The sequence below is a fragment of the Varroa destructor genome, unplaced genomic scaffold, assembly GCF_002443255.2.
Source record: "Varroa destructor unplaced genomic scaffold, Vdes_3.0 BEIS01000002.1, whole genome shotgun sequence".
NCBI lineage: Eukaryota > Metazoa > Arthropoda > Arachnida > Mesostigmata > Varroidae > Varroa > Varroa destructor.
Genome location: NW_019211455.1, coordinates 48,656,556 through 48,682,482, shown reverse-complemented (window position 1 = coordinate 48,682,482; position 25,927 = coordinate 48,656,556). Strand labels below are relative to the sequence as shown.

The 25,927-nt window shown below is 42.3% G+C and overlaps 2 protein-coding genes across 5 annotated transcripts in view; one reads left to right on the top strand and one right to left on the bottom strand.

Annotated features, from left to right (window-relative positions):
* LOC111243757 (uncharacterized) overlaps window positions 1-10,277 on the top strand; it is a 29,879-nt gene extending 19,602 nt beyond the window's left edge. The window contains exon 4 of the mRNA XM_022789794.2: window positions 8,254-10,277. Coding sequence (XP_022645529.2) covers window positions 8,254-8,712 — 459 coding nt within the window. The 3' untranslated portion in view covers window positions 8,713-10,277. The remainder of the gene's footprint in view (window positions 1-8,253) is intronic.
* Window positions 10,278-12,969: 2,692 nt separating this feature from the next.
* LOC111243683 (protein Wnt-16-like) overlaps window positions 12,970-25,927 on the bottom strand; it is an 84,075-nt gene continuing 71,117 nt past the window's right edge. The window contains exons 5-7 of one of the 4 annotated variants that reach the window (XR_002670574.2): window positions 24,347-24,559; window positions 23,015-23,261; window positions 12,970-13,774 (exon numbers count right to left, since the gene is read on the bottom strand). Coding sequence is in view for 2 of the 4 variants with exons in the window: in XM_022789602.2 (XP_022645337.1) it covers window positions 23,160-23,261; window positions 24,347-24,559 (315 nt within the window). In the remaining 2 variants the exon portion in view is untranslated. Of the gene's footprint in view, window positions 13,775-20,832; window positions 23,262-24,346; window positions 24,560-25,927 lie in introns of those variants that run through there. The other 3 variants (XR_015322453.1, XM_022789602.2, XM_086981877.1) reach the window with 3 other exon arrangements.

Here is a 25,927-nt window from a genome sequence, read left to right as displayed (position 1 = left end):
CGAGTAATTTTTACAAGACTGCTTTTCAAATCTGGGCAATTAACAAATGACCCCCAGGTATTCTTCTCTCTGTACCCTTTGGTAATATGCATATAACGCAAGCATTTTTCTAGTCTCCTGTATTGAGCAGTAATACTCAGTAAATTTGCTTTCTTACGAATGGTCTACTAATAGGCTTTTGTTCAAAACAACAGTGGATGCGCGTCAATCGTAGGTACTTCTGCGAAGTCTAAAATTTGTCCTCAGATGGACGGCGTTTTAGTATCCAACGCAGAGTAGGTAGACGCAGTCGGCCGACACTTCTAAATGATCCGTTCTATATTCAGTCGCACTAGCGTAGCATTGAACATTGCCGGGCACTCAAATTGCCAGGACAGACAAGAGTGTGCCCTGCCTGTGGCCCATCGTGGGCACAACGCTGATGCAGGGGCCACAGGTGAACGTAACTGGGCATTACCTCCATTAGCTACCTTCTCAGCTCTTACTAACGGCGTTAGACCGACGCCATAGCATCACTTCTTCTTATTTCATTTGCACTTTTTTCTTTCCTGGTGCAGTAGCGGAAGAAAGCCTCGTTCATGATTCACCTTCGTGCGAGTACCATATATCACGGAAGGCCGAGTTTGTCTCTAGAGCCCGGATTACCAGTGTAACCAATACGGCCGATACTCCAGAGTTTCGCCGTGTTTGTCGCTACACACAACTTCCGTCTGTTTTTCCTTATGCTGCATGCCTCGTTATGCTAAACTCGGTTGTTCTTATTATCCGTCGTGGTTTTACTGGAGTTGTTTTGGACGAAAGAGTTAGCCTCTTAGTAGGAGATTTGTTCAGGGTTGCGTTATCGCCAGATTCGCAAACGCCCTAGCTGCCACTGCGGCAATGGAAGCGAGATGGATCTCTAAACCGACCCATTTTTGCCGTCAGCAACTTCTGCACAGCAATTCGGTGGCCCGATTCTATCGAATAAAGGGAACTAGCACTGATAACAGCGCTTAGAGAAGAGTCTTCTCTCCTCTTTTTCTTTTTTCCTGCTTTCTCCTTATATACACCCAGGCAAGCAGATTTCTAATACCTCCCCCTTCTCAGCCCCTCTGCATCGGGTCAAAATGCAGCGCTGCTCAGCCTCGGCCAGTGATACGGTCTGCATATAACATTATCGTCTACCGTGAATCGACCCCGTACTCGCTGCCCGTGACGCAGATGCCCATTGCCTCGGCCGTTGCTATCTGACGGCAGACTACGAGTCGCGGTTGTGCGACCGTGATTTACGCAACGACGCCTCATCTCATACTTTTCCTTTCCGTCTCTTTTGCAAGAACGGCGACGGCAGCAATCTGCGGCATACTGCATCGGCTGATTAGCGTTGCACCATCGTTTTTTGAGCTGTCTTGCCATAGACTTCTACGAGCGAATCGAGCTCAAAGAGTTGGCATGCGCGTACCGAAAAATGCCCGAGACTAGTGTAAGATGGTACCTATCCTCGTAGTGTGCGTGGTCGCCGACTGCTTTGCTTGCGCATGTGAGAGCCGGCTGGGGGGTAGCGGCTGCGAAGCTGAGGTGGGAAAAATGAACTCGCGGTTATATTGCGCTCACAAAAAAAGAAAAGTGGAAGTAAATCGAGAAATAGTGGAATTTTGAGGAGCTAAGCGAAAAACTCAAGCAAGTATTGGGCGGTGACGACGATAAAACATGCAGGCTATAGAAGGCGCATTTGGAACAGGCCATCTTTGCAGGTTGAGAGTAATGCTTAGGCGAACACGAGTGACGAAAAGAAGCGGAATTTTGATTTATGCCCATTGTCCTACTTTTTGGACTGTAAAGGACGCGGTACACCTCTCGCCACATCCCCATAACGATGTAGCGGCACCAATGTGTTTATCTAATCAATTTAGAAATACGTAAGGAAATTTAGGTTCGAAAGCGGACGTAGACACACTTCGTTTCGTGCTCGAAGAGGATAGCTGCTGAGACGATGCCTAACATCAGTACGGTATGTAAAATTCTGAAGCTTATCAGTCCTTTGACCGATTGACTCTAGTTAAGGGCTGGACAAGCCGACACAATATGAGGAGAAAAGGAACAGATAAAGAACAGAACGTCAAAGGGTACGCTGAAGGCGTGGTGAAGTGATAACAGCAGAACAAATAATTAACCCCAGTAATACAAAGCTCTATTCTGGGATACAACATTAATATGAATGGAAAATATTGTCTGTCAATATAGTGTGAAAGATGCAAATTAATCATAATAGTGTCTGTATATGACCACAACCGTAAACGTACGTTGAATACATATATATATATGTAGGTCGGTTAGTGGTGCCTATAAGAAAGATGTACGACGGCAGGAAGAAGTGAGCAAAGGTTCTCATCAGTGTGGATTGATACCTAGCTTTTATATTGCTCGCAGCTAACTTCGCAGGTAGATGCTTGCATACTCGTCTTCCTGTTGAGCACTGGCAAAAGTCCGCCTGATATCCGGTCAGTTAGACAAAGACGAAACGAAATCTGCGCGATGTAGAATAAACTATAAAGACTAGAAGGTACGTCGTTGCTTATGCCGGCCTGACCAGTTGCCTGGTATTCCAAGTCCTGTGAGCGAAGCTGGATTTTAAGGCGGCCAAAAGTTGGCGGCACGTTTGGAATCATTGCTTGCTTGAGTTAAAGCTATACGGATGAAACGGAAAGAAGCAAATAGGAGATACATTCATCTGGAAACTTCTGTTGCAGAACCGCACATAAACGCTCATCGCATAGGTCGCTTGCTTGTTTGCTCCCATGCATTTCTTCTTTCTCCCATTCTTTTTCTTCGCCTCCTCCTGTCTTTCACCCTGTTCGCCATGCGTGGGAGGCCGCAATTCTCTTTTCTGCCGGAACTCCAGCTGCTGACATTCGGCTCCACACAACCGGCTGTTGCATTCTTTTGTAGCCGGTCGCTGGTCTAGTCTGAGATACTGTGGTGTATCCGAGTCAGTTTAACTGAGACAAGGATATCAAGACGCTATAAGGAGATAGTAAAAGAAAACGCCATGGTCCATATGGTATCGTTGTATACTATAGTTGGGAAGTTAAAAGGGAAGTATGGCTTCCGGGTGGTAGCACGGCAGGTTGCTTCGACCTACCGAGCTACGGCTTGGCCTGACTGTGTTTAGTTCCGACTTTGGTTGAGGACGATCCTCGAAACAGAGAGAGAGCGAAAAGGAATGATGCAGATGTAAAAAGAATACAGCTAAATAGAAGAGTTCCCGACGGCCGCGGCGATTTGAATATCAAAGGCGGCAGTCTTTTATACGAAGTCAGGCCAAACTTTTGGAAGGCTAGTAAGAAGGCCAAAAGCTAGCTATCGGCATGGCCACAGAAGTAGCGATGAGCACCAACTCGTGGGCGCACCAGGCAGCGAAATGCATCGGTCAAAGTGAGGTGCAAAGCGATTTATCCTCACACATGAGCCTCTGGGAGCCAAGGTCAGTAAGGCTGGTTGTGAGCTTGGAGCTTGCTAGTACTACGGTTGCTACTGATGCTAATTCGTTAACGTTACTTGGTTGTAACGAAGAGCTCATTCTACTCCTATGACAAAACAGAGAGGAGAGGGCATTTAGCAAGAGACTACTTCTGCTATACCTGAGAACGTACACTGTATTTCGTTGCCATAGAATAGCAAAGAATATGGGAGTTTTGGTGGAAGCAAAATAAAACTAGTAAGCCAATGATAACTTTCCCAAGAGGCGTGAGCTCGATAGGAGGATGCTAGTTGCACAAGACTTTCGGAGAAAAGCAAGGTTTGCCAATACAACCGCGTCTTAACCGGATGGGCTTAATGATTACCCACTGGCATGCCTTGTTGCCCTGGCTATAGACATACGTTATGTATAGCACGTTCGTTGCGTAGCCCATCTATGCTAGCTGATATATATATAATCTGACAAATTAGATTTCCAAATTTTACATTGATATAAGACAAGCTAGCTCGCAGCTGCCATTCTTTAACTAGCGATTATATGGCGTAGGTAGTCTTTTTTGAGAAACAACAAGATCGTCGTCTCAAGAACAGTTGCTTCATTCTATTCAATTAGGGTATTATTCTTTTAGAGAAACCAAGAATTTCTAGCTACGTTAAACTGTAAATTTTTCATAAAGTATTATCAATCTGTAATAATATTAGCGAAAAAAAAAATAGGTCGGATGTATCTTGTGGTCAGGACTGAGACGGCTTTTATTGGGCCTACTTGATTTTCCTTTTCATAGAAAAGAACATCAAACGTTGGTCGACGCAGCTTCATTTGCAGGATACGAGATGGCAATGGCCTTGTATCTGAAATATCTAATTGCGATATCGGTATAAAACAATTCATTTGTCCAGCGTTGAAGCATGTCAGGTACCATTGAGAATAAGGTAGGGTAGGAAAAGAGGCGGGAAGCGGGCAAAAAAAAACGAAGAGATTCACTAAAATCAACCATAATTGATTATCTACTTAGCATTGTGCATTTTTTTTTATCTACTCAGCTCTCGCTAGTGTATTTGTTTGACAATGCTACCTGATTACTAAAGGATTTGGCGACTAACTCAATTTAAAGTGGATTTCTCCACAGTCTCTGTGTTTCGAGTTTTACGTTTGATATCGCCGTGAGACATCCTGTCAGACAGAAGGCTGGTTCCCTACTATCACAAAACGACGTGTGTCTGTGTCCGGGTTCGAACCTGGATCTAGAATCTACCAGTATGAAAGCAGACATCTGGAGCGATTGTAGAACGTACAACTTACTAAAAATCGCAGTTACAATTTATTTTTCAATTATCAGATTAGGAGCAACGCAGATAATAGTAGAACTAATGTGAAAATATGCCATAGGCGTGTATAACAACCTTCAAAGTAAGCTCTATATATTTCGAAATTATCACCTTACAATGTATTGGCCACAGCTTGCCCCGGATAATAAATATACTTATAACTGGACAAAAACTCAAAGTGTGTTTCTGTTCACTGCGTTTCCAATTAGCAACTGCTAAAAACTGAGCCGTCATAACGGAATAATTTTTTATACATTTATGCTTTCATTGAATAATGCTACATTTTAAGACATTAGCTTAAATAAAACACTGACCTCTTTCCCAAAATATCCTGGTCGCGTTATTTCATAGAGACCCTGTTCTAATTACCGATTGCATTAATCCTAACCAGGAGGGATAATACAATACCAGCGTTATCGGTGCTAGACGTGCAGACGCTGGTTAGGAGGGCCGCTATACGCGTACATATCATAGAAATCTGATCGAAAACTGTTAATACGTTACGGATATTCTCTAGCCCTTTTTTGGATCGTTATTGTTTTAAAGGACTGATTTGGCGCACCTGGTCATTGCTTTCCCGTCGGATTGAATAGGGCAAAAAACCCACAAAGCAAGTTAAAAAATGGTAAAAGCGAACGGAGATCGACCATTTGTGGAATTAGTAAGAAGCAAATTCACGAAATGGTATACGCACGCATTAAAGCGGTTATAATATCGTCGCTTACCCGGCTTTTTGTTCTTGGACAGACTAAATTCGTCTTCGAAGATGATTTAAGCTATCAGTAGATAACCGATGTTTGTTTTGTACGCTGAAGCTTATCTATTTTCGGCCCTGTCGGGTTACGAAAACTTTGTTTCTCGATCGTTTATTCATTAGATACATATCTAGTGGATTTAACATTCCACTATATCTCAGTACTGCAACACTGCATTAGAACCTGGGGGCTTTCCTTATAGTGGTCACGGCAATATATGCCTACATTCATCGTTGTGTTAGCATTGTCAGATAGCAGTTGTTCCAATTCTGTTTAGTTTGGAGCTCCCTTATACTGATTGGCTTAATGAAAATGAGTTACTAAGATCTCATTAGCTATCGTCACATGAACTTCTCCCTTCGTGTGTGATCTGCCTCATTGTTTTTTGTTATCACTGACGCTTAATCTCTCCCTCTGGTCCGCAGTCTTGCTCTTTTATTACTCGTTGTTCCACCGAGAATTACTATTCCCCTAGTCCCGAGGAAGACGGTATTATTTTGCACTTACTACACGCGTTTCTAGGCTTACGGCAGAGCTTTCGTCGAGCCCTCACCATTGCCTTCATCCTGTTCACCCGAATCTCCCAAAGCCCCTAGCTATCACTTTCCTGCACACTCTTTCCTAGCCTGCTGAACTCTCTTACTTTTTCGGATTTTCTTCACTATCTGCCTCGTGTGTGGCCCATACTGAAGAAGCATATTCGCCAATGCCATTCCATTGGCAGAATTAGGGGCCGTTTGACTAAAGGTCTCCCTCATTTGACGCAAAAACAGGGAAATCTAGTGAAGAGTCGGCCTCTCTGCCTTAGTGGGCCTTTACGCCCATTGTTCAGTCGTTTTCTCTGGGGGCTAGGCATCTCGCCTTTCCAGGGCCGCCGCGCCAGGCAGGCCTCGGGTTCCACTCGTTCCGACTTTTCGAGCGGTAGCCCACGTTCAGTCGTTCGGTTCCATTCTCGCTAGCGGTCGGTCGCTTTCTCTCATGTCGGCCGTTTTCCTCGCTCGATGGCTCGTTCTTCACTATTGTTTTTTTCTTTACCGTATTCTCAAGCGTCGTCACTCTCTCTGTTCTCTCGTCGCGTGTTAGTCCTGTTTCTAAAGGCAGAGCTACCCGTCGTTCGTATTCGACCGAACCGCCGGCGGCGACCAATAGCACCGAGTGACGTAGTCTCGGCTTGCGCCAAGTGGCCGTAGCAGTCGCGCTGCTTCTACATAGCGCGCCAGGATGAAGGGGGCTCTAGGCGAGCGTCGTAAGACAAAAGGTCTGTTATCATCAAGTTTTCCCTCTCTCTCTCTCTCTTCTCTCTCTCTCTCTTTCTTTTATACGTCCTGTACTTCTATTCTCCACCTGTCTGGCTTCATTCTATGCCTGCTATAAGGCCTCTATTCGAGGTTTGGCCATGTTGTGCACACCGGTGGTTCCGCCAGTTTCTTCAGGCTTTCCGCACGTTTTGTTTCTTCCCACCGATTGAGACTGGGAAAAGGCGCGTTGAACAGCATCGAGAATAGCCAAAGCGAAAGTAGCGGAGGAGATGAACGCACTGACAATGCTGTTACGAGGGGATGGAAGCCATGGAGGCTCTTCCTACTTTGGGCCACCACCGCACTTAGTCATAGACGCACTTCAAGCATATCTACTCGGCGACTGAAGTGGCACGTTCGTTAGAAGCCACGAAACTCTGTGCAGAGAAGGAACGACGGGAATACGAAGAAAGCTTCATTGCTTCCCGAGAAATCTTCTCTTTTCCTGCTGCATACAGGTATAAATAGCAATAGGCCGCCATAATGCAATAGAACTCATCCTATTTTGCTCGTACACTTGTTTACAGTGTACATGAGCATACTCGTACATGAACAGACCTCATCCGTCCACCCGTTCTCACGACAGAAGGCAGCATTCAACATAGATTATTATATAATGCATACTGCTCGCCGCCACAAGGCATTGCATTGAATACTCCGTTTTCTGGCAGCATGATAAAGAATCTGACAATAATGAATGGAACATGTATGTTAGCCCTCTTCTCAGACGGAGGAAAGGACATGAAGAGAAAAGGATAGCGGTGATCAGACAGGAGAACGAGCATGAACACTTGATCTGTCTGTTAAGAAGGGTGCCGTCTGAACAATTCAAGTGAAGCATTATTAGCACCTTGTCATTTTGGCCTGTTATTTCTATAAGCTGATTCATATGAAATGTTTCAAGTAAAACTTTCATCATCTTTATCTCACTTGGCTGAACGCCGACATGAAATGAACGTGTCTATTTCAGGATTCGAACGAAGTGTCTGATACTGCTACTGAGCACTGAAAACTGAAATACGAAGGGGCAAACATTAATGATGCTATTGATGTAACCTTATTTTAGCCTAGGAAGCTGAATATCCTATAGATAGAAAAAAAAAAAGCTAGAATCAAGCGGCGCTGATATCTGTACACATACGCAATGTGCTCTGGACCATGACATACATGAACACATTGTTCATGTATCGAAGGATAGCCAAGCACTGATTCCAGTCTTTGCTATTGCGGCTTCTGCCTTCACTATTTCCCTGCCACTGTTTCCTACATTATAACTATGAAATGAGCACACACATACACGCATACGTTGATTGTTCTCATCTTTTCCTAGTGCCTGCAGTGGACAGCAGGCATTGGTCCCTTGTCATCGTTCTACTCTTAGCGGCTTTGACAGTTGGGAGCGATCTTTCCAGTTATCGGGAGAGGTGGTAACGCAGTCGCAAGGCGCACCGCGCAGCTGTAGCAGCAACTTCGAATGGCTCCGGACACTGAACGCTACACTCGCAGCCCAGAACTTGAAACCGGGTGGCGATGGAGGAGAAAACGTACGCTCGACTTGTCTCAGCCGGCTCGATAACACGGGACTGAATATTGGTGCGCCTAGCTACAAGACTGCGGGAAGCTGGGCCTATGAAGGGAATGCAGTCATTTTCGATATGGCGGCAATACGCCTTGAACGATACAGCTACTTTAGAGCTGCAGCTGCCATCGTATCTAGCGATCGGACCCAGCTAGACCTGATCGGAGCCCAAGCCGCCACCGGGTGGGCGCGACGGTCCGTGAAACTGTCAATCTTATTAAAATCCATCCAACAAAACCCGTCTGCCCTGAGACAAGCCCGCATCCACTCTTTCCGTCCCAAGGAAACCTAACGTGGGCCCAATTCTTGCAAACAGAGGGGAACTGTATATCATCTGCAATGGTGTAGTCAAGACATCGGCATCCATTGTTCTCCTGCGCCGGCAAGGAAAGCCCTAAAGAACCTTCAAAACATTCCTTCGATGAGAATGCCAGATGACATCGACAAAAAGTAGGGTATAATATGGTAGCAATGTAAAAAAAAAAGATGAGATTAGCAGAGCGAAATTTAACTTAATTCTAATAGTGAATCTCGTGTAAAGCATTCGAATTCGTGCTAGGTAAACTCACCATATAGCCGGGCAAGAAGTCCAGTGCGGTTACAGGTTTCTTAGGCAATAGTTCATAGTTGATCATGTAAAAAACATCGTCGTGCAAAATCATCATCTAAAGATGCACGATACGTTCTTTGTGGAACATGACTTATGTGCTTATAATCGACTGCAGATGTCCAATACTCTGTACCTGGAAAATCTCCTTTAGTCTCACTTTTTGTGAAACATGATTTCAACAAATTACGTTTGTACCTTTTATAACCTCTAGAGTATCAAAGATTGACTTGTTGTTTACGATGCTCCTTTCAGGCAGCTGAGCTGCATAGTCAGCCAAACCTATCAGCGAACATGTTTGCGAATGATAGGCTCCTGCGTTTCATTCAATAGGCCCAAGAAGAATCATAACGGCCCATATTTATTCCGACATATTTATTCGATAAAAATTACCGGTTAATAATTAGTACAATAAAAGAGAAGAAATATAATTCAATTATTAGAGGTAAACATCGAATCGGGCATATACATATAAATTAAGCAATGACTCGTTGGTCTTCTTTAAACTGTTCGATGATATTTACACTTTCTTGGATAAGTGCTTGGTGAGATTTTCCAAATGAACATATACTCATTATGCTTTCAGGATACCGTCATGATCTACCTGCTGTCTATTTAAACTGATAATTTGCCAATGCAGTAGCAGCTTGAAAATGGGTTTATTTGACGAATTGGGCTCCTTGCCGTGGGTGACAGTGGAAAGTACATCGTCATGATAGGTAGCTGGTAGCAGGTTTTTGATAAATCTAAATAAATCCTCGTATTTTGAAACCTGGAGCAAAAGCTGTAAAGATACGAGTGACAAGAATCGCCGTTTTGACTTTCTGAACGATGGCGAACCATACTCTCTTCCTGGTTTTACCCTGTATAACGTGGTTCGCATCCCTAGTGCTGCTTGACAAAAAGAAAAAATCCTGAGAAGTCAGTAATAATAATAACGCAGCCACATTAATTGATTAGAACTGCCTAGCGTAACAGAAAAACGAATCTATCATTTCCAATCTCTGTCTAAAGAAGTTTAGTAATACATACAAAAAAAACGTACAAGTTACAAGACAGTTAGTTCCTTTGCTGTTGAGAAGACTCTTTTAACAACGTTGACACACAAAATCATTGTACTAAGAAGATAACTATGGTTCTGCTGTAAAGACAGATCGAAGGTTCGATGTTTCCTAGATCATATGTAGTACTTCTGAGTTTTTTGCATGAACTTATTGAGTAATATAAAAATAAAATTATTGAATACGGTACTTACTTTATTACTTGATTTTTGGTCGCGTGACGGAAAGTTTGCTATACTCAAATCTATCTAACCCATTGATTTAAACAGGGTAGTGATAGAAAAACATGTATATATCGTAAACATTACCTATTAGGACAGAGAAAATTAGAGTTATGTTACGCCTGCTCTACCGTAAAATACTCTTATAATTATCAGATCGGACCCTTTCCCGCTTGGAACAAGATAGCGTAGACCGTCCTCATTTCTTCAAAGTCGTTTCTTCAAAGCTAAGGTATCTCGAGAAGGCACCATCATTTTGTCGAGGTCTAAGATCAATATCGAGTTTCCCTGCAATGACAAAGCGTTTTCACTCCCAAAGCATAATTGTATTGAACAAAAAATCAGTTTTTCTCTGAAAAGAATAATGTAAAAGAGAAGGCGGATTTATCTGCTTTTGGCGTTTCCCTTGCATGCTTCTGATGCTACATCGTTGCAACAGGCAACATGAAGCTAAAGAACCCAAACATGTCATAGAGCTATACAAAAGGAATCGAGCAGATAAAATCGTACGGAATCCATTGATTCGTAACGACATATTACACTGCGGGCATGTACACTGGACATATAGCGTCGTATGTCACTGCGAATTCAATCGACCATATTGTTTGTAAGGGCCCACTGATGCTAGCACGCTTTGCAAACAAATGTTTATCGCCTTCGCACGAAAACCCCTTAGACACAGCGATGGGTTTCCTTCTCGGGCCAAGATAATTCATAAACGAAGTTTCGTTTATTTGTTTATAGAAAAGCAAAGTGATAGGAGAATGCTGAATGGTAAGCAATGTTTTTCAAGCGAAAAAACCGACAGAGGCAGTGTTTAGAAGGCATTTGTCTATAGAATCAGGCACCTCTGAAGTCTATACAACGGCTTTTGTTTGATTTGACGGTGGTCGTGACAAAGCAGATATGCACTTCTACTAGTAATTTGGCTGAGATCTAAGGTAAGTTACTTGTTAATTTCATTGAACTTTAGTAAGAAAATTATTAATTAACAGCTAGCTGGGCTCATTATTCATTTGAAAGTTTTATTTTGGGAAAAGCACAGCGTGATTAGAATATCCGGGAAGCAACACGGATTCAGGAAGGAGTGTTCAACCAAAACGGTAGGTAAAATTCTATTTTCCGACACTCTCAGGTAGCCCTCGGCGATATACGTACGGTAGGGCTTATAAGTTTCAATGCTACGAAGTTTCAACGAATTTAGTCTTAAGCATCTTCGTCGACGAGAGTTCTCGTTCACGTGCTTAACTTAATAGCAGCGCTGCTCATAGAGAATAGGGTTGAAATCGACGATAGAGTCTCGGAATTGCCAGACTACAGGTAAGGCCCAGAATAATAATTTGACCCCTTCCTTTTTGCAGGTTTGCTTGAGGTCTTCCAGACAAAATACAGGGGTCAAACATATGGTGACAGTTTTCCTCTATGGAGGCGATTTATTTGGTTGTGGGAGTGTTTGCCTCCATGTACAGCAAGCTTTAGCCGGGCTACATTTTACCGTCTCGAAATGGACACTGACCATCAACATAACCAAAATCGAAGCAATAAAGTTCAGACAGAGAGAGGAGCAGCTCGTAACGCACTGCATACCTCAAGCTGAACGCTGATATTGTTAATCGATTCACCTACTTCAGCTTGCTTGCCTCATATAACCGGTGAAGTTCCAACATATTACAAAAAGATGTAAAGGCGCGTTAACAGTTTCGCGCTTTTGAATTAGGCTTCATCGATTTTTCCTTTTGACTGCTTTGCAGCGTTTCAACTCCCAGTTGTCGCTTACAGGGTAAGCTTAAGGATCTAGCAGTAAAAAAAATCGACCGGTTAAACCCGACAAAGATTTTGTTTCTTAAAGGAGACTTCGTATTACACCACACACCCGTACCATGTTTACCTACTTCCTAGGGGCCATCCCACTGTTCGCAGGGGAAAACTTGCGCATTAGCAATTTGTGAATGTCATTACAATAGTAACTTCAAGCAACAATAAGATGCTCTAACACAAGTGAAGTTCAAATTACTATATGTACCTTTGTAAAGGCCAAAACTTCAAATGATTTATGATGAAAGGTTCAGGAAATCAAATAATACGTTTCTGGCTTATGGGAAGTCACTAGGTAACTAGGCATCGGGGACGGCTTATATTATGACTGTATTATCATTCTCTCTGTAGAAGCTTTTTCTTATTGTCTTATAGTTTTTAGAACTATTGTCACCTTGGAGAAGTCACGCAAAATAACGTGGGAACAGGGGGGGGGGCCACGACACTCTCGGAAGCAATGAAACCGCTTGCGTCTAGACTTATATAGACGATATATAGGGGCACTACGACGATATATATACGACGATCTATAAGGGGCCTTTCACTTACAATATCGCCCCTAATTTAACCAGCCTGAAATTTGTTCTATTTAAACCTTTTTTTGCTACGTACAGTTTGGCGCTTAACCCTCGTTATTCATGAACCTAGCATGAGAATGAGAGATACTGAAGTGGGTGCATCGTTTGACTCGTAGGGGATCTGGACCATAAATCCTGAAGGTTTAGCCCAAGTTTCATACAACTTATTGTATTTCAGCTTTTATCTAGTACCAAATAAAAGTGAAGCAAAGCAAATTTATCTTAAATAAATCAAAACTTTAATAAAGACGAGAAAAGTTAAGGACCAGCAGCAAAAGTTAGCTTATTTTGTTTTATTTGATTTTTGTTGGCGGCATGCAACAGAGTGGGTAATGATGGATCTTTCCATTCGAGCACGTATATCTTACGCCCTTTTATCCATTAGAAACTGGAACCATTATTGTTAAAGCGTGCGTTAATTTCGCAGTAACGCCACATCTCCAGCTAGCGGTAAGATATTCATCGTGGCATACTGACATTTACCTAAATGCGAGTGGCTTCCTGGGCTAATATTTTAGCTGCTTATAAATCGCAGATTTGAGCAGCGGTTCAAATGAGAGCTATGGATGGACAATGGTGGATCGTTGTCTTCTGTTAAGTGTTCAGATTCTGTAGCATTTGCTAAACCTCATCGTTGGGTGGCCGGCAGAGCAAGAATTGTTTGCCTTTTGTCGTAATAAGGGAGAGCCGCTTTAGCTGAGCTAGGGGAAAAAAGGAAACGAAATTATCCGTTTGAAGTCTGGCTGGCTTGTTTCGTCCAGTCTCGACACCACTAGCAATCTGGTGGCGTCTCAAAGTCGGATCTGAATTTGACCGGGTGCGACTGCAAAAAACGGGTAGCAACGGAAGAGCGTACGAGCAGACCGAGAAAGGGTAGAAAAGGGGGTCTAGAATAGGGGGCTAATAGGAAAGGAGGAGTTTTCGTCAGACACTGATGGTTTGGTCTGGTGACGAAGTCTGTGCTTCTGAGGGCTCAGGCCAAACAAAATCGTTCGGGGCCTAGACAGTTCCACCCCCTGAGTCCTCGAGTTGCCGCTTGTCAAAACGTTGCGTCTCTGTACTTACAGAGCGGCTGAAAGGGAAAAAATGCAGCTGTTAGCAGAGCTGTTACACGAAAACGCCTCTTTCCAGGACGAACGGACAAATAACCGACTTTGTACGCCGATATCCACAGGCAATCTTAAACATGCTTACTTATAACCTAAGCGCAGCTAAGTTCATCCATCGATAAAATACATTGATATAGAATTAAATAATCCAAATATTTGTATCTGAATAATTTAAATGCCGCTCCCTTAGTTACAACACAACCCTTTTTGAAGATTACAGTTGCCTTACGTAAATCTACTAAAAACAAGAGAACAACTACTAAAAACATTAACCTTTTGGAAGTTTCGTTTGTCATCTGCGCCCAAATCATAAGTTAAATCCGTATAAAAAACTTCGTAAGTATATACTAAGTAATAAAATATTTCACTTGCTATATACAGACATGCATGCTTGTATATATCATCTGCGTGCACTACAGAAACCTAACTGGACACATATCTCTTTAGCCCCAAACGAAAAACACAACAAAACAATCTACTTCGTCAAATGAACTTCTACTTCGCTTATTATAAACGTGTAGATGAAGAAAAGTAATACAATCATTATGTGATCTTCTCATGTTCAGCATTATAGCATGTCTTGGTCGGAGGAACGAAAGATAATCTAGGATCCAGGGACAGCTGTGTGATATTCAGCCATCATCTCTGTTTCTCCTGCTATTGAACTTCTTTCAGCTACTTATATGTTAATTTGGCCTTATTGTTGTTTAGCCGGTTGATTCGATATGTTGTTGTTATTGCAGTTGTCGTTGTTGTTGTTGCTCTCGTTATCGTTGCGGTATCAGCGGTCCGTACAGTATCACTGTTTCACTGTTCCGCTTTGTTCCTTCTGAGTGAGAAGAAATCTCGATACGGGCGGAGTCTTTTTGCCTTCGGGCAAGTCCCACTCTCATGGTCATGTGTCGGTCACCCTGTAGCGGACGAAGGAGGTAATAAAAAGGCGATCTGATTCAAAAATAGACTGTGTTCGTCGCGCTCTAGCACTTCTTTCTCACCGTTTTCGCGCATTTCTCCTTAAAAACGGCTTGCTGCGACAAGGCCCGCTTTCGGCAGTCTTTGCCCTGTTTCTCGCTCGTATCTCACCATCCGCAAGGCGATGGCGCTGGAACGGTAGCGGTGACGCCTGCGGAGACTCTTCTATCTCCAAACAAAAAGCAAGAGCAGATCGACAGGACGAAAAAAAGGGATAGAGCCTGGCACAGAACGTGGAGAGGAGCTGATGATAGCCCGAAACGTCGGTCAGAGATTCCCCTCTCTTTCTGCGGCGCAGCAGCCGAGGCCGAGCAAACTGCTCCAACAGAAAAGCGTAGGAGCAGGAGGGGAAACTCGTCGTTGCCATCATCCATCTTGTTGCTGTTGTCATCGTTGTGTTGTTGTTTGTTATTATTATTACTGTTGGGCCTTCGTGTTTGCCTTTGCTGGATCTCTTGAAGGCAGGGACAAAGTAGGCCCGCAGGCCAGCTTCGCTGAGCTAGGCCTTGCCGAGCTTTATCGTAGACTGCCAAGAGGACTTGTGCAAGTAATGAATCGACGAAGGTGCACATGAACGGATCTTGCGGGGATGGAGGCGAAAGCGGCAAAGAAGAAACAATGAACTGGGTAATCTGAGGAAACAAACAGAACGGGGCGAGCGTATAAGTAGATAAAGGAATCGACGAGGCAGGTGGAATATCCGAAGACACTGACAAAGCAACGCATCGGTGAAACGGGTGTGAAGATGAAGGGGAAGCTAGAATTATTGTACGTATTCAATGAAGAACGACATAAATCGCAAATCAGTATCGAAATAAGGTCAAAACCGATGTTGTACAGGCAGCTCAGGTATCATCGCAAAAATTAGCAGAAATATATTTTCCGGTAAAACTGAAGAAAAGAAAATGACAACTTAATATAAAGAAAAGAACGTTTTTCCAACCAATCCGAGAACTTATATTACACACGCGTATTACGGTGCTATTTGATTCGTTAATACGTAAATATATCAACAGTAATGAATGAAACTTTATCGATTATTGAATAATACATTTTGATTATAAAACATGCATCTATTCAAATCATTTCAGCAGATGCAGTGTTCGTATGATCTTTATCTCTTACAGGACATTATAAGTTCTTCAACTCTTTTTCCCACAAACGTGTCTTCCAATGGTAACCTGTTGAAACGAGCAAAGGGGCTTAAAAGGTAAAACCTTACTCCTCAAACGATATTCGTCAATAATTGACCCTTAAATTTAATAATTGTAGACAATCTTCGATCGTTCTTTGTTTTGAAACATAGTCTTCTCTAACTCACTAATACCGTATATACACAGGTAGTATTGAATGTAAATGAACACTAATATTTCTATGATATTATTACCTTAAGCCCTTACAGGATATTTCTCTCTAATTAGAGCAATGCGTTCTGTGCGAAAAAGTCTACACTGCAGTAAAAAGACACAATTCAATGAAACCTGGTCCCCAGGGTAGTTGGTTACCTTGTTGATTCCTCGTGTAACTTTCTCGCACAACTGTCAGCGAAGCCACACGTAAAATAAGACATTTGGACGAAAGGTTCACGAGCTAATTAGTGCTTTTTTGCAGTCCATAGCACTGTTGAAAGCTCTTAAGAGAAATTTCAGCCTCTGGATAATTTCTACAGGTCATATAAATAAGGGCTGCGCTTCATTTCCTCTCGGTCGCCTCTTTGCTGTGTTATCTCTGTCTTGTACTACGGTTACTCTCATATATATATATATATATATATATATATATATATATGTATATATAGATAATATAATATAAATATATTTAATCATTAATATAAATTCATTCAAAGGGCACTTTTTTTTGTGTATAAAAATTGTGCACGCAACATAAATATTGACAACGGTGTTGCCACCATTCACCCGCTAAGGTATAAAGGCGTAAGGTCCTACGTTTACGCTATCCTAATCATAGTATCCTGATTTCGTTGATCAATGCATTGTTCTCACGCTCAGTTATCGCTCATAGTAGGAGATGTTGAAAAAATCCTGGAAAATGGCGGCCATTTTTTTGCGAAATATCTGCATTTCTACTTACATATAGTATGTTGCCCGAAGGCAATATGTCAGTATGTAAAGTTAGCAATTTGTGCATTTATTTGCTTCGAAGTTTGACGTAGCCGTTCCCTCAGCGTGACGAAAGCGCTCCTGCTGTTATACACTGTTCCTACGCATTGTTCTTACTGTAGTTTTACCGCTGCTGCTAGGCAATGTGTAACAGTTACAGTGGGAATTATACCATCAATTAGAAGTTACTATATAGTAGCAATATCCGATAGCACTCATCGCCGAAACCTGATTCAAATTTTTTAAACTGAATCCCTATTTCGACTGCAAGTCATGTTGCCACAAGCAACAGATGCTAATAAAGTGAAGTTTTTTTACTTTTACGTCAAAGTTCGGCCCAGTCACCTTAAAATATCTTTGTGTAAATAATAGCTAGTTGTACCACCGTCACAAATAGTTAGCATGCGCCAGAGGATATATTTAAGGCAATGAAAAAGGTAGCTCACGAACTTCGCAGTGCCATTGGTAATCTTTGACCAAAGGCCCAAATCTTCGACAAAACATTTTTCAGCACAAAAAAGGATAATTGAACTCGGATAAACCTCAACATAGACCATCTATAGGCCTCTAACTCGCAGTGAGCTGGAGAGTACAGACTACGTTTCGACTCAGATCGTCCCTTGTGGAAATTGACGATACAAATTTCCTGCAAAGAACTTGTTATATAACAACTTAAACTGCACAAAGCTTTAACGATTCTAACAGTGTTCATGATGTTACCGGAATTTTCTTTTTTTTACATACGAACCAATGTCTAGACCCTGTGCGATGCAATAACCGTATGGATCCATCTAGCGTGATTCAGAAATGAACTGGTCCCAAGTAAAAGGCAGAAATTAGAAAATAGTTCCATCAATGGATAGCTTTGATGGGCATTTTCTCTATTAGTCGAAGAACTTGTTACTCAGATAGCACATCAAAAGCCCAGATTTAATAGCATTCAAACTGGGCTAAAAAACAAAATGTTTCACTGACAAATTTCACATACGTTTATACATATTTTTTAGTTTTGCGTTTCCGCTGTGCGGCATATATAGACTGGTAACGGTTGATGCCGCGGATATTAACTTCGACCAAAATTTCTACGGGTCCCTAATGCCATCAAATGAAACGAACGTAATAAAGGCTCAAAAAATACGGTTGCCACGGACAGTAAGTTCAATTTTATGTCGCTGCGGTGGTCAATGTAACTTACACAGAATTAATACATTAGGATTAAAGTAGATTGCACGTGTTTACTACTATCCATAAAAAGAATTTTTCAAAGCCGTCTTCAATTAATCATCTCTGTACATTTTTCCTGCTTGTTAAATGTCACCGTTTACTCACGTTTCCAGGCCGCCTTACTGCATGTTTTTTCGATACAGGCACCACGGGTGGTAACATGATTAAGTAGGACCTAGTTGCGAAAACTCGTTGTAAAAATCGACATAATGATTTATGCGTGCGATCGTGCTGCACGTCGAGCATCGGTGGAACAGAACTGCGCAATAAAATCAATTGTCGCTGGATCGGCAGAATCGAAGGGAGCTAATGCTCGTTGCAGCATCCAGCCATTGCTTGGTCAATAAAAGCCGAAAGATGACGGAAGGCGAGGACAAGGGCGAGGTACGAACCCCAAGCTGCCATCCTACTGAGGAAGAACGAACAGCAGTAAGGGGCAAGAGGAGACGTGGGTAGTGGTGGTGGGGTGCAAATTTACAGCTCGGGAAGGCTTTTCCTACCAAGAAGGCGAATCTTCGGATCGCTACGGTCGGTAAAACCGGGCCTGGTGAGGACTGGCACGAGTTGACTGAGTTGCTGGTGAAAAGGGCTAAAGAGGGACGTCCGATCAAGAGACAGCAGGCCTTATTGTCAGTTGAAGCCGGCGGGAAGCTGACCCCGAACAGGCCTCCACCTACTGCGGCAGACTGGTGAACGTTCTCCAGTACACTTCACGCCGGCGTAGCGCGAGGTCCACGTAACGCCTACTGGTGGGGGGGGGGGGGGGGGGGGGGAGGATTAAAGAAAGGGGACTTCGGAAGTGGGAGAAACGTGCAGGACACATGCAGTGTGTAGTAACCATTTTTTTACCCGCTCTCTTTAGCGTGACCCCTCCACAGTGTATCATGAGTGTGAGGGCCAGGTTGGTAACGGCCGTGGCCTCATAGGCTTTTGTCCATGCACTTCGTACCGCGAGCATGGCACTGTGGATGGCGCTGTTCCCCCAGCTACAACCCAGCAAGCTACCGTACTGCCGATCCAATAAAAGTTTTACAGTCTTTCTGTTTTTTATTCGAAGCGACCTTAATTCCGCTACCGCCACGCACTAGCACGGATGGATTGTTGCCCGGGGAGAAACGGCTTCTACGTGGAAAAGCGTTTTGGCTGGAACGCGTGCGAGCAAGCAAGAAGCAAGCGGGTATGGATCGCTTCGTTTACAAGCGCATCGCAGCCGTCTTAAGCTGATGTCGTTCTCTAGTTAAGAAGATTGCGTGGAATATTTTTGTGACGCAGGCGGGACCGCAGTAGCTTCTCCTACCATAACAGTAAAGAAAAACATTATTCTAAGATGAGGAATAGAAAGCGACGGAAAACAAGCATAACAACAACGGTTTTGGGGGTCTTCTTCTAAAATGGACTTGGCGTTTAATCATTGAGAGTAAGAAATGCTTGTTCCGTCGATTTACCGATGCTTGAATGATTGCCCGCTAACTCCGGAGGTACAACAAGTTACTGTTGAAACACTTGTTTAGCTAATCGACCAACGTGCAGGTTAAAACAGCTTTTCAATTAGTTGTGTTCAGTGAATTCTTGCCTGTAAAAGTGACCTGAATAAAGATAATGCGGGCCTTAGCACAGAGATTGACTATTAACGATTTGTATAAGCTGGATATTTGTTTAAGATCAGTAGCAGAACATAAACGTATAGTAAAACGTGTACCTTTTTTAAAGTCTTCAGTGGGTCATATATTTTATGAGAATGGACGTCGCATTGCAAATGTAACGACTAACAGAAGTTTTCCTGTATTAATTTTCCTTAGAAGCAGCTATTTTGAAAGAATCAATTAGACGTAACTATACATCCGCTGTAAATATGTCCCGGATTCCTGTAATCCTCCGTCGTTTAGCGATTTGAGGGCTACAAAAATATCGTCAGCAGCTAACAGGGGGTCAAAGTCTCGAAGCAGATCAAGTGAAATGGAAGGCGCTCAGAGAATTCGCGCGTTTCTCCGGGTATCCCTTCATTGGGTTGGCGGCCGCCGATAGAAAATCTGATCCGAAATTTCATGTCATTCTAATGCGTTCTCGTTGCTCGGGTGGGACAACGTCCCTTTGTTGTGCTGACGAGCTGCAAGAAGACACTTGATTGGCGAATAAGGCTTTTAAGCGTATCAAAATCCTCCTTTGACTTTCTTCTTTCACAGCAGCGAGAAACCAAAAACAAAGGTTGCACAGCTTATTAAATAAGGGACCAAGACTCAGGCCAGTTCCGGAAATAGGTTCCGCAACGTTGCGCGCAGCTAAATAACTTTTTAATCGCATTTAACATCTTGCCATTTTCTTCTTATATCGAAATTAACAGCACTATAACAAACATGTCGTAAATTAGTTGTGGGTCCTTTTGAGTCAAGCGCAATAGTTACCGGTGGGTTTTTTTTACTATAGAAGAGCTTTATTTTTACTTTCCAGCAAGTTTGCAAGCATTTACGTTTCGTTATATATATATATATATATATATATACATACGTATTTTGCAATACCTCTTTTCTATTTTTCATTTTCAAAATCGATTATCGTATATAAAAAGACTTTGGAAAATTGGTTTTCGAGAAGTTCGGTCCGTTTACTGTTACAGGGAGCCTGGTGACTATTTTTAAGCCCCGCGAGCATCGTTGTCCTCTCGACCTGCCTACTGTGTTAGCACAAATAAAGACTCATAAAACAGATGGATTTCGTTATATGTTTTATTAAATTAGCACATATCCGCAGTTAATCCCGTACCTTCTGTCTCTCGTAGGAACTGTCCGAAGTCCACTACCGTATATTTTTGTCCTCCCATTCGATTAGCCATATGAGGTTAATGTATTTCTATGTAAGAAGTTGTGAACGATACAGATTCGTTTTCGATACTTGTTGATACGATTACTCATTGAATTGCAGCTGGCTTGGCACAACCGCGCACCGAGACCCGTGCGCTTTAACGGCGTCTTCGCCTGTTTTCGTTGTCTAAGGCTTCTATTTTCGATGTTTTTAAGCCATAAGACATAGCCGTCTAAATAATTTACCTTTTTCTTTAGAAATTTATACTGCTCGATGCTGCTCAGCTGCTTATAGGCCAGGCTTATTTTTCGATGCAGTTATATCATATCAAGCCTCCCATATGATGTTTTTCATTTTTAACCTATATTTTTGGTGGTGTATTTACAAGAAGTGAGCTTGCAAGAGGTAAACTGGATTCTGTTTTTTGGTAGGTTTACCTGACAGACTGGACTGGAGGTGTTCAAATAGCTTGTGGCAGGTTCTGTTTTTTTCCAAACGAACGAATGCACTTTGAATAATGCTATTGTGATTTCGTGGTACTGACGTATCATGTTCTTATCTTCCGTCTACCTGTGTACCTATACACAGTAAAGAACACCAAATAAGTATTATTATATATTTGTCCTGTTTTGTCAAAATGAGGGCGCTCCGATGACTAAAGATGGACACACTTACATATAGATGAAACTACATACTAGTACGTCAAACAGCAGAGAACACCCCACAAAGGTGCCGTGGCTTTCGACACAAACAAGCAATTTTACCATTGTCAACAGGCAAATAATCGTCTATTAACAGTCGTCAAAAGTCTTGTATGTTTTATATTGATCTGCTTGACAAGCTGCTGTTCATTGTATCGTTTGAGACGTACTCTATCCGAATCAGTCTGATTCGGACGCACTCCATCATGAAGGCCCATAAACGACTGACATGAAATACGTATATACCATTAGCAGCGATATAATGTAATCTTCTTAGCTATAATGCGTACCCATAGGTGAGCATATAATTATGGAGATGGCTCATAGCGCGACACATTTGGTGCAAGGACGGAATAGGGCAGTGGCCAAAAGGAGAACCGGGAAAAAAGGACATGCAACCGAGCGGCTTCCGGGACAATTGTATATTACAGCACACATGGTTTGGCATGATGAGTATAGCGCCACTTTACCATTAGACACCTACATACATCTTTGTATAGGTAGATAGAAATTTTCTAGGTTTGAAATATACTTGTATACCTAGATAATAACAATAATAGCATTTGTGCCAGTATTTGTTCCGTGTGCTACTGTGGCTTTCCTTGGCGGGTAGATGCGGGACGGGGCTTAAGCCGGGGCTTAAGATGGGTGCTGAAGCCACTACTACGTTAGAAGACTTCTTAAGAGGAAGAGGACGAAAAGCTTTCTGGAAGATGATGGTTGTGCTCAAGTGCATGCGAGATGATGGGTCCGGCTTTTATACACAGCGGAAACTTGGTTGTTAATCTCCGGCCAACATCGTATCACAGGCTTTATGTGTATGTGTTTACTTTTATCTGTGCCTGATGGTGCCCGATAAATTTCCATAATGATCATTCAATTTTACGTTCTGCTTGTTTTCTTTTCACATTCTTCTATCCATCGTCTCTTCGTAGAACACGCTTCCATTTTACTGTAGGGACTTTTCTCGGACATAGGGTTTTGTTAGTGGGTCTCTGACAGCTGGTAGCAACTATAGGTGAATGTACTTATTTAGTGTAACTGTTTCCAGAGCGCATTTATGCTGATACGTATAAACTGATGACTTCCAGTTAAATTCGGTCGATTATATTTTGTCAATCGTAAATACAAAACTTGTTTTTACGGATAGTTCCCGAAGTATTTAAGGCTAAGTATTCGCCACCGCATCAACATGTTTCAAGGGCGTTCTGCCCTCGCGCCCAGCTAATTATCAGGAATCAGTCTATGATAACCTCTGTGATTTTGCCGCAAATTAGAGATATTGTTGATGAATGAATATGATGTTAAGTTTTACCGTTTTCCTTTGAGAGAATACACTGGCCAATAAGCTAGCCAAAGTACGATAGTCTACCTAGAGATGCATCACCTTCGTGGTGATCCTCTGAGTAGCGTCGTATGGTTTTTCCTTGTTCTGAAACAATCATTTTGGCCAGTGCTGCCGCCGCCGCCGCCGCCGCCGCCGCCGCTGCTGATGGAAGACGTGCATCAAAGCAGATACTCGTTCATACGATTCATTTGCAAATGTACGTTTCTGTACGGGTCTCACAGAGTTTACAGGTTACATAGCAACACCAGTGAAACTGACAATCGCACCGCTCCGTTATTCGCTTTACCTGAAATCAACGCACGACAAGTTTGTCTGAGATAGCTATCCGATAGGAGACAATGAGTCAGAAGAGGCAAAGCTTTTAAGAACCAGTTATAGTTGGAATACAGGCTTCACAGGATATACACAGGAATACGACAGCTAGACCGCTTAATTTCAGTGGAATAGCGCAATTGGTCGACCATGTATAACATAAAATTATGCTTTTCAGCGGGAGACTGTGGAGAAGCGTACAAAAACATCGTAGAATGTAAGATTGTTATGCGAGGATTCGAAATTAATGTGACGCCAATGCCAAATGCGAATCTTGTCCTTGAGTAAAGAGTTTTCAACATGGAAATGTATTTATCCCAGATTTTACATATAGGTTTATATGTTTAGGCCGTAGCACAGCTTATAAAAACCTCGCTATTAGGAAAATTTTAAAAATATCGGCTTCACATTGTCGTGTTTCGATCGCACGGAGCAAAACTAGTACCAGCGCTCTTTAAGGCTTCCAAACGGAGTGCTATGGTTATATACAAATAGATATTTTTGAACAGTTACATACTATTCTATAGAATTAATTTATTATATATCTTAGTAGTTTACAGTCCTAATTTTACGTCGAATAGGGAATGGAATAATATTAATAAGCGGATTGGTCAGCCGTAACAATGTCGACGATCGAGGGAGCGAAGATTTGACGAAGCTCCTTGAAACCCTTTGACTGGCAGAATTTTCACGCTTAGAGTCGTGATCGGAACCAATAAAGTGTTAATTTAGTTTTTTCGCTAAATCAACTCACTCTTAACTTTATATAACCTTTTTTTTTGGATAAACTGTCGGTGCTCCACTGCCCACCATATACTTCGATTCGGTTAAAAAGAATATAATAAATTATATAGGTCTAAACAAGTGTCAAAGAAAGAATACAGACACGGTGTGTAGATCACATTTGATACGCATAGGTGATGAGGCTTTCCCTAATTTGCCTCACAAGCTGTGATAGAAAAAAAAAAAAGAAAAACATTAATTTTGCAATTATGACGATGTTTAAAAAGCGCTAACAAGGATTCCGTATATGGTACAAGAACTATGGCCGGAGCTTACAATCTTTCTAGCGCCTCGCCCACAGCAGAGATGCTCGCAGCTGTCTGGTCCATTTGAGTATTTGTTACAGACTCTACCCGATGTTCCCAGGATCTTCTTGCGTGCGTTTCGTTCGCAAAAATCGGGCGAATCATGAATGTGAACGAGGGAGTCGCGGGAGACTGGAACCCGTCGCTTACCACGCTTACGACGCTTCAAAGCTTCAGCAGTTATCTGTAATAAATTTAATAATAACGATAATGTAGAAGTATTTGCCACTTGGCTGTGTTTATTTGTAAGCGGTAATTAATAAGTGGCTTTATATCACATTCGGAACATTTATTGCTATTAACTGTTATATATAATATGAAGGTTACTATTTTTAAATAAGTTCATCAAAGGCTTTCATGCCATCGGGCCGTCAGCACCTCTCAATACATATTTCTAACTCTACTATGTAGCCCCTTGCTAGAGGGCCGCCTTAACCCTGGTATATTAAATCAATGTTCGGTACGTGATTGGCTGAAGTAGTTTTTTTAACGTTGATTCGAATTGTTGAAATTCTAATAGGGCAATGATGACGTGTTGGACGATTTCTCCGACCTGAGTGGTCCCAACTGACAGTAGGAAAAAATTTGTAGTTATAAAGGCTAGCACACACGCTGAAAAAGTAAATGCTCTCTTTATATGGCATAGTGTAAAAAGCTCAACAAATGCAATTAATAGGAGTAATGTATTTTGGTCCAATTTGCTAAAATTAAATTACTAATGCAAATCACTCAACTGTTGTATGCACATAAAACCCCTTTTCTAGCTCTCACACCAGCCAAACATAGGGTCTGGTTGGTACGAGACCCTTTTGACAGATTTTTATCAACACTATTGATAGTACTGGGCTTTAAAGAAAATGCATAGTTTCACCTATTGCGCCAGATGACGATGCGACACCGTACCGCGCCTGATTTGGGGACCCATCTTATGAAAGAGGAATGATTTTATTTTTCCTAATTTTTTAACATGGTCATTTACTTCACGCTAGTCACGCAATACACCTATTCTTCAATCAGAAACGTCTAGATAAACACTATAAAAAATCCAACAGGCAAAGAAGCCCCTAGCTATGTTATCTAGCAAATGCCTTTCTGACAGATTCAACCAAATAGCTATTGAGATGGTAACAGTAAGCATTCAATGTATCAATGAAGCCGCATAATGAAGGTCGTCACAAGGCTAAAAACGAGGATGGAGATGCTGGACTATACGGAATAAGCAACGATAGGATCGACGTGTTGTTATCACGATACCCACAGATCACTTGAGGACAATATATGGCTAAATAGAGCTTTTCTATCGTTGACTGGCGCCATTCGCCGGCTTCTCTAATACCAGTTACTTTATCTTCTACATCGATAGCGTGACATAGCTGCGTACATATCTTCTACTAAGACGTGTGCACGCCTGCACCCTAGTCATCGTTGACAGCTACCGGCGTGTCAGTTTTGATAGTGTGAAGACGGGATGGGACACCGTTTGATCGTGTAAAGCGTCACTTAAATCACCATAGGAAAGACACTGCGTTTTTGTTTTGTCTCGCGTCCTGCT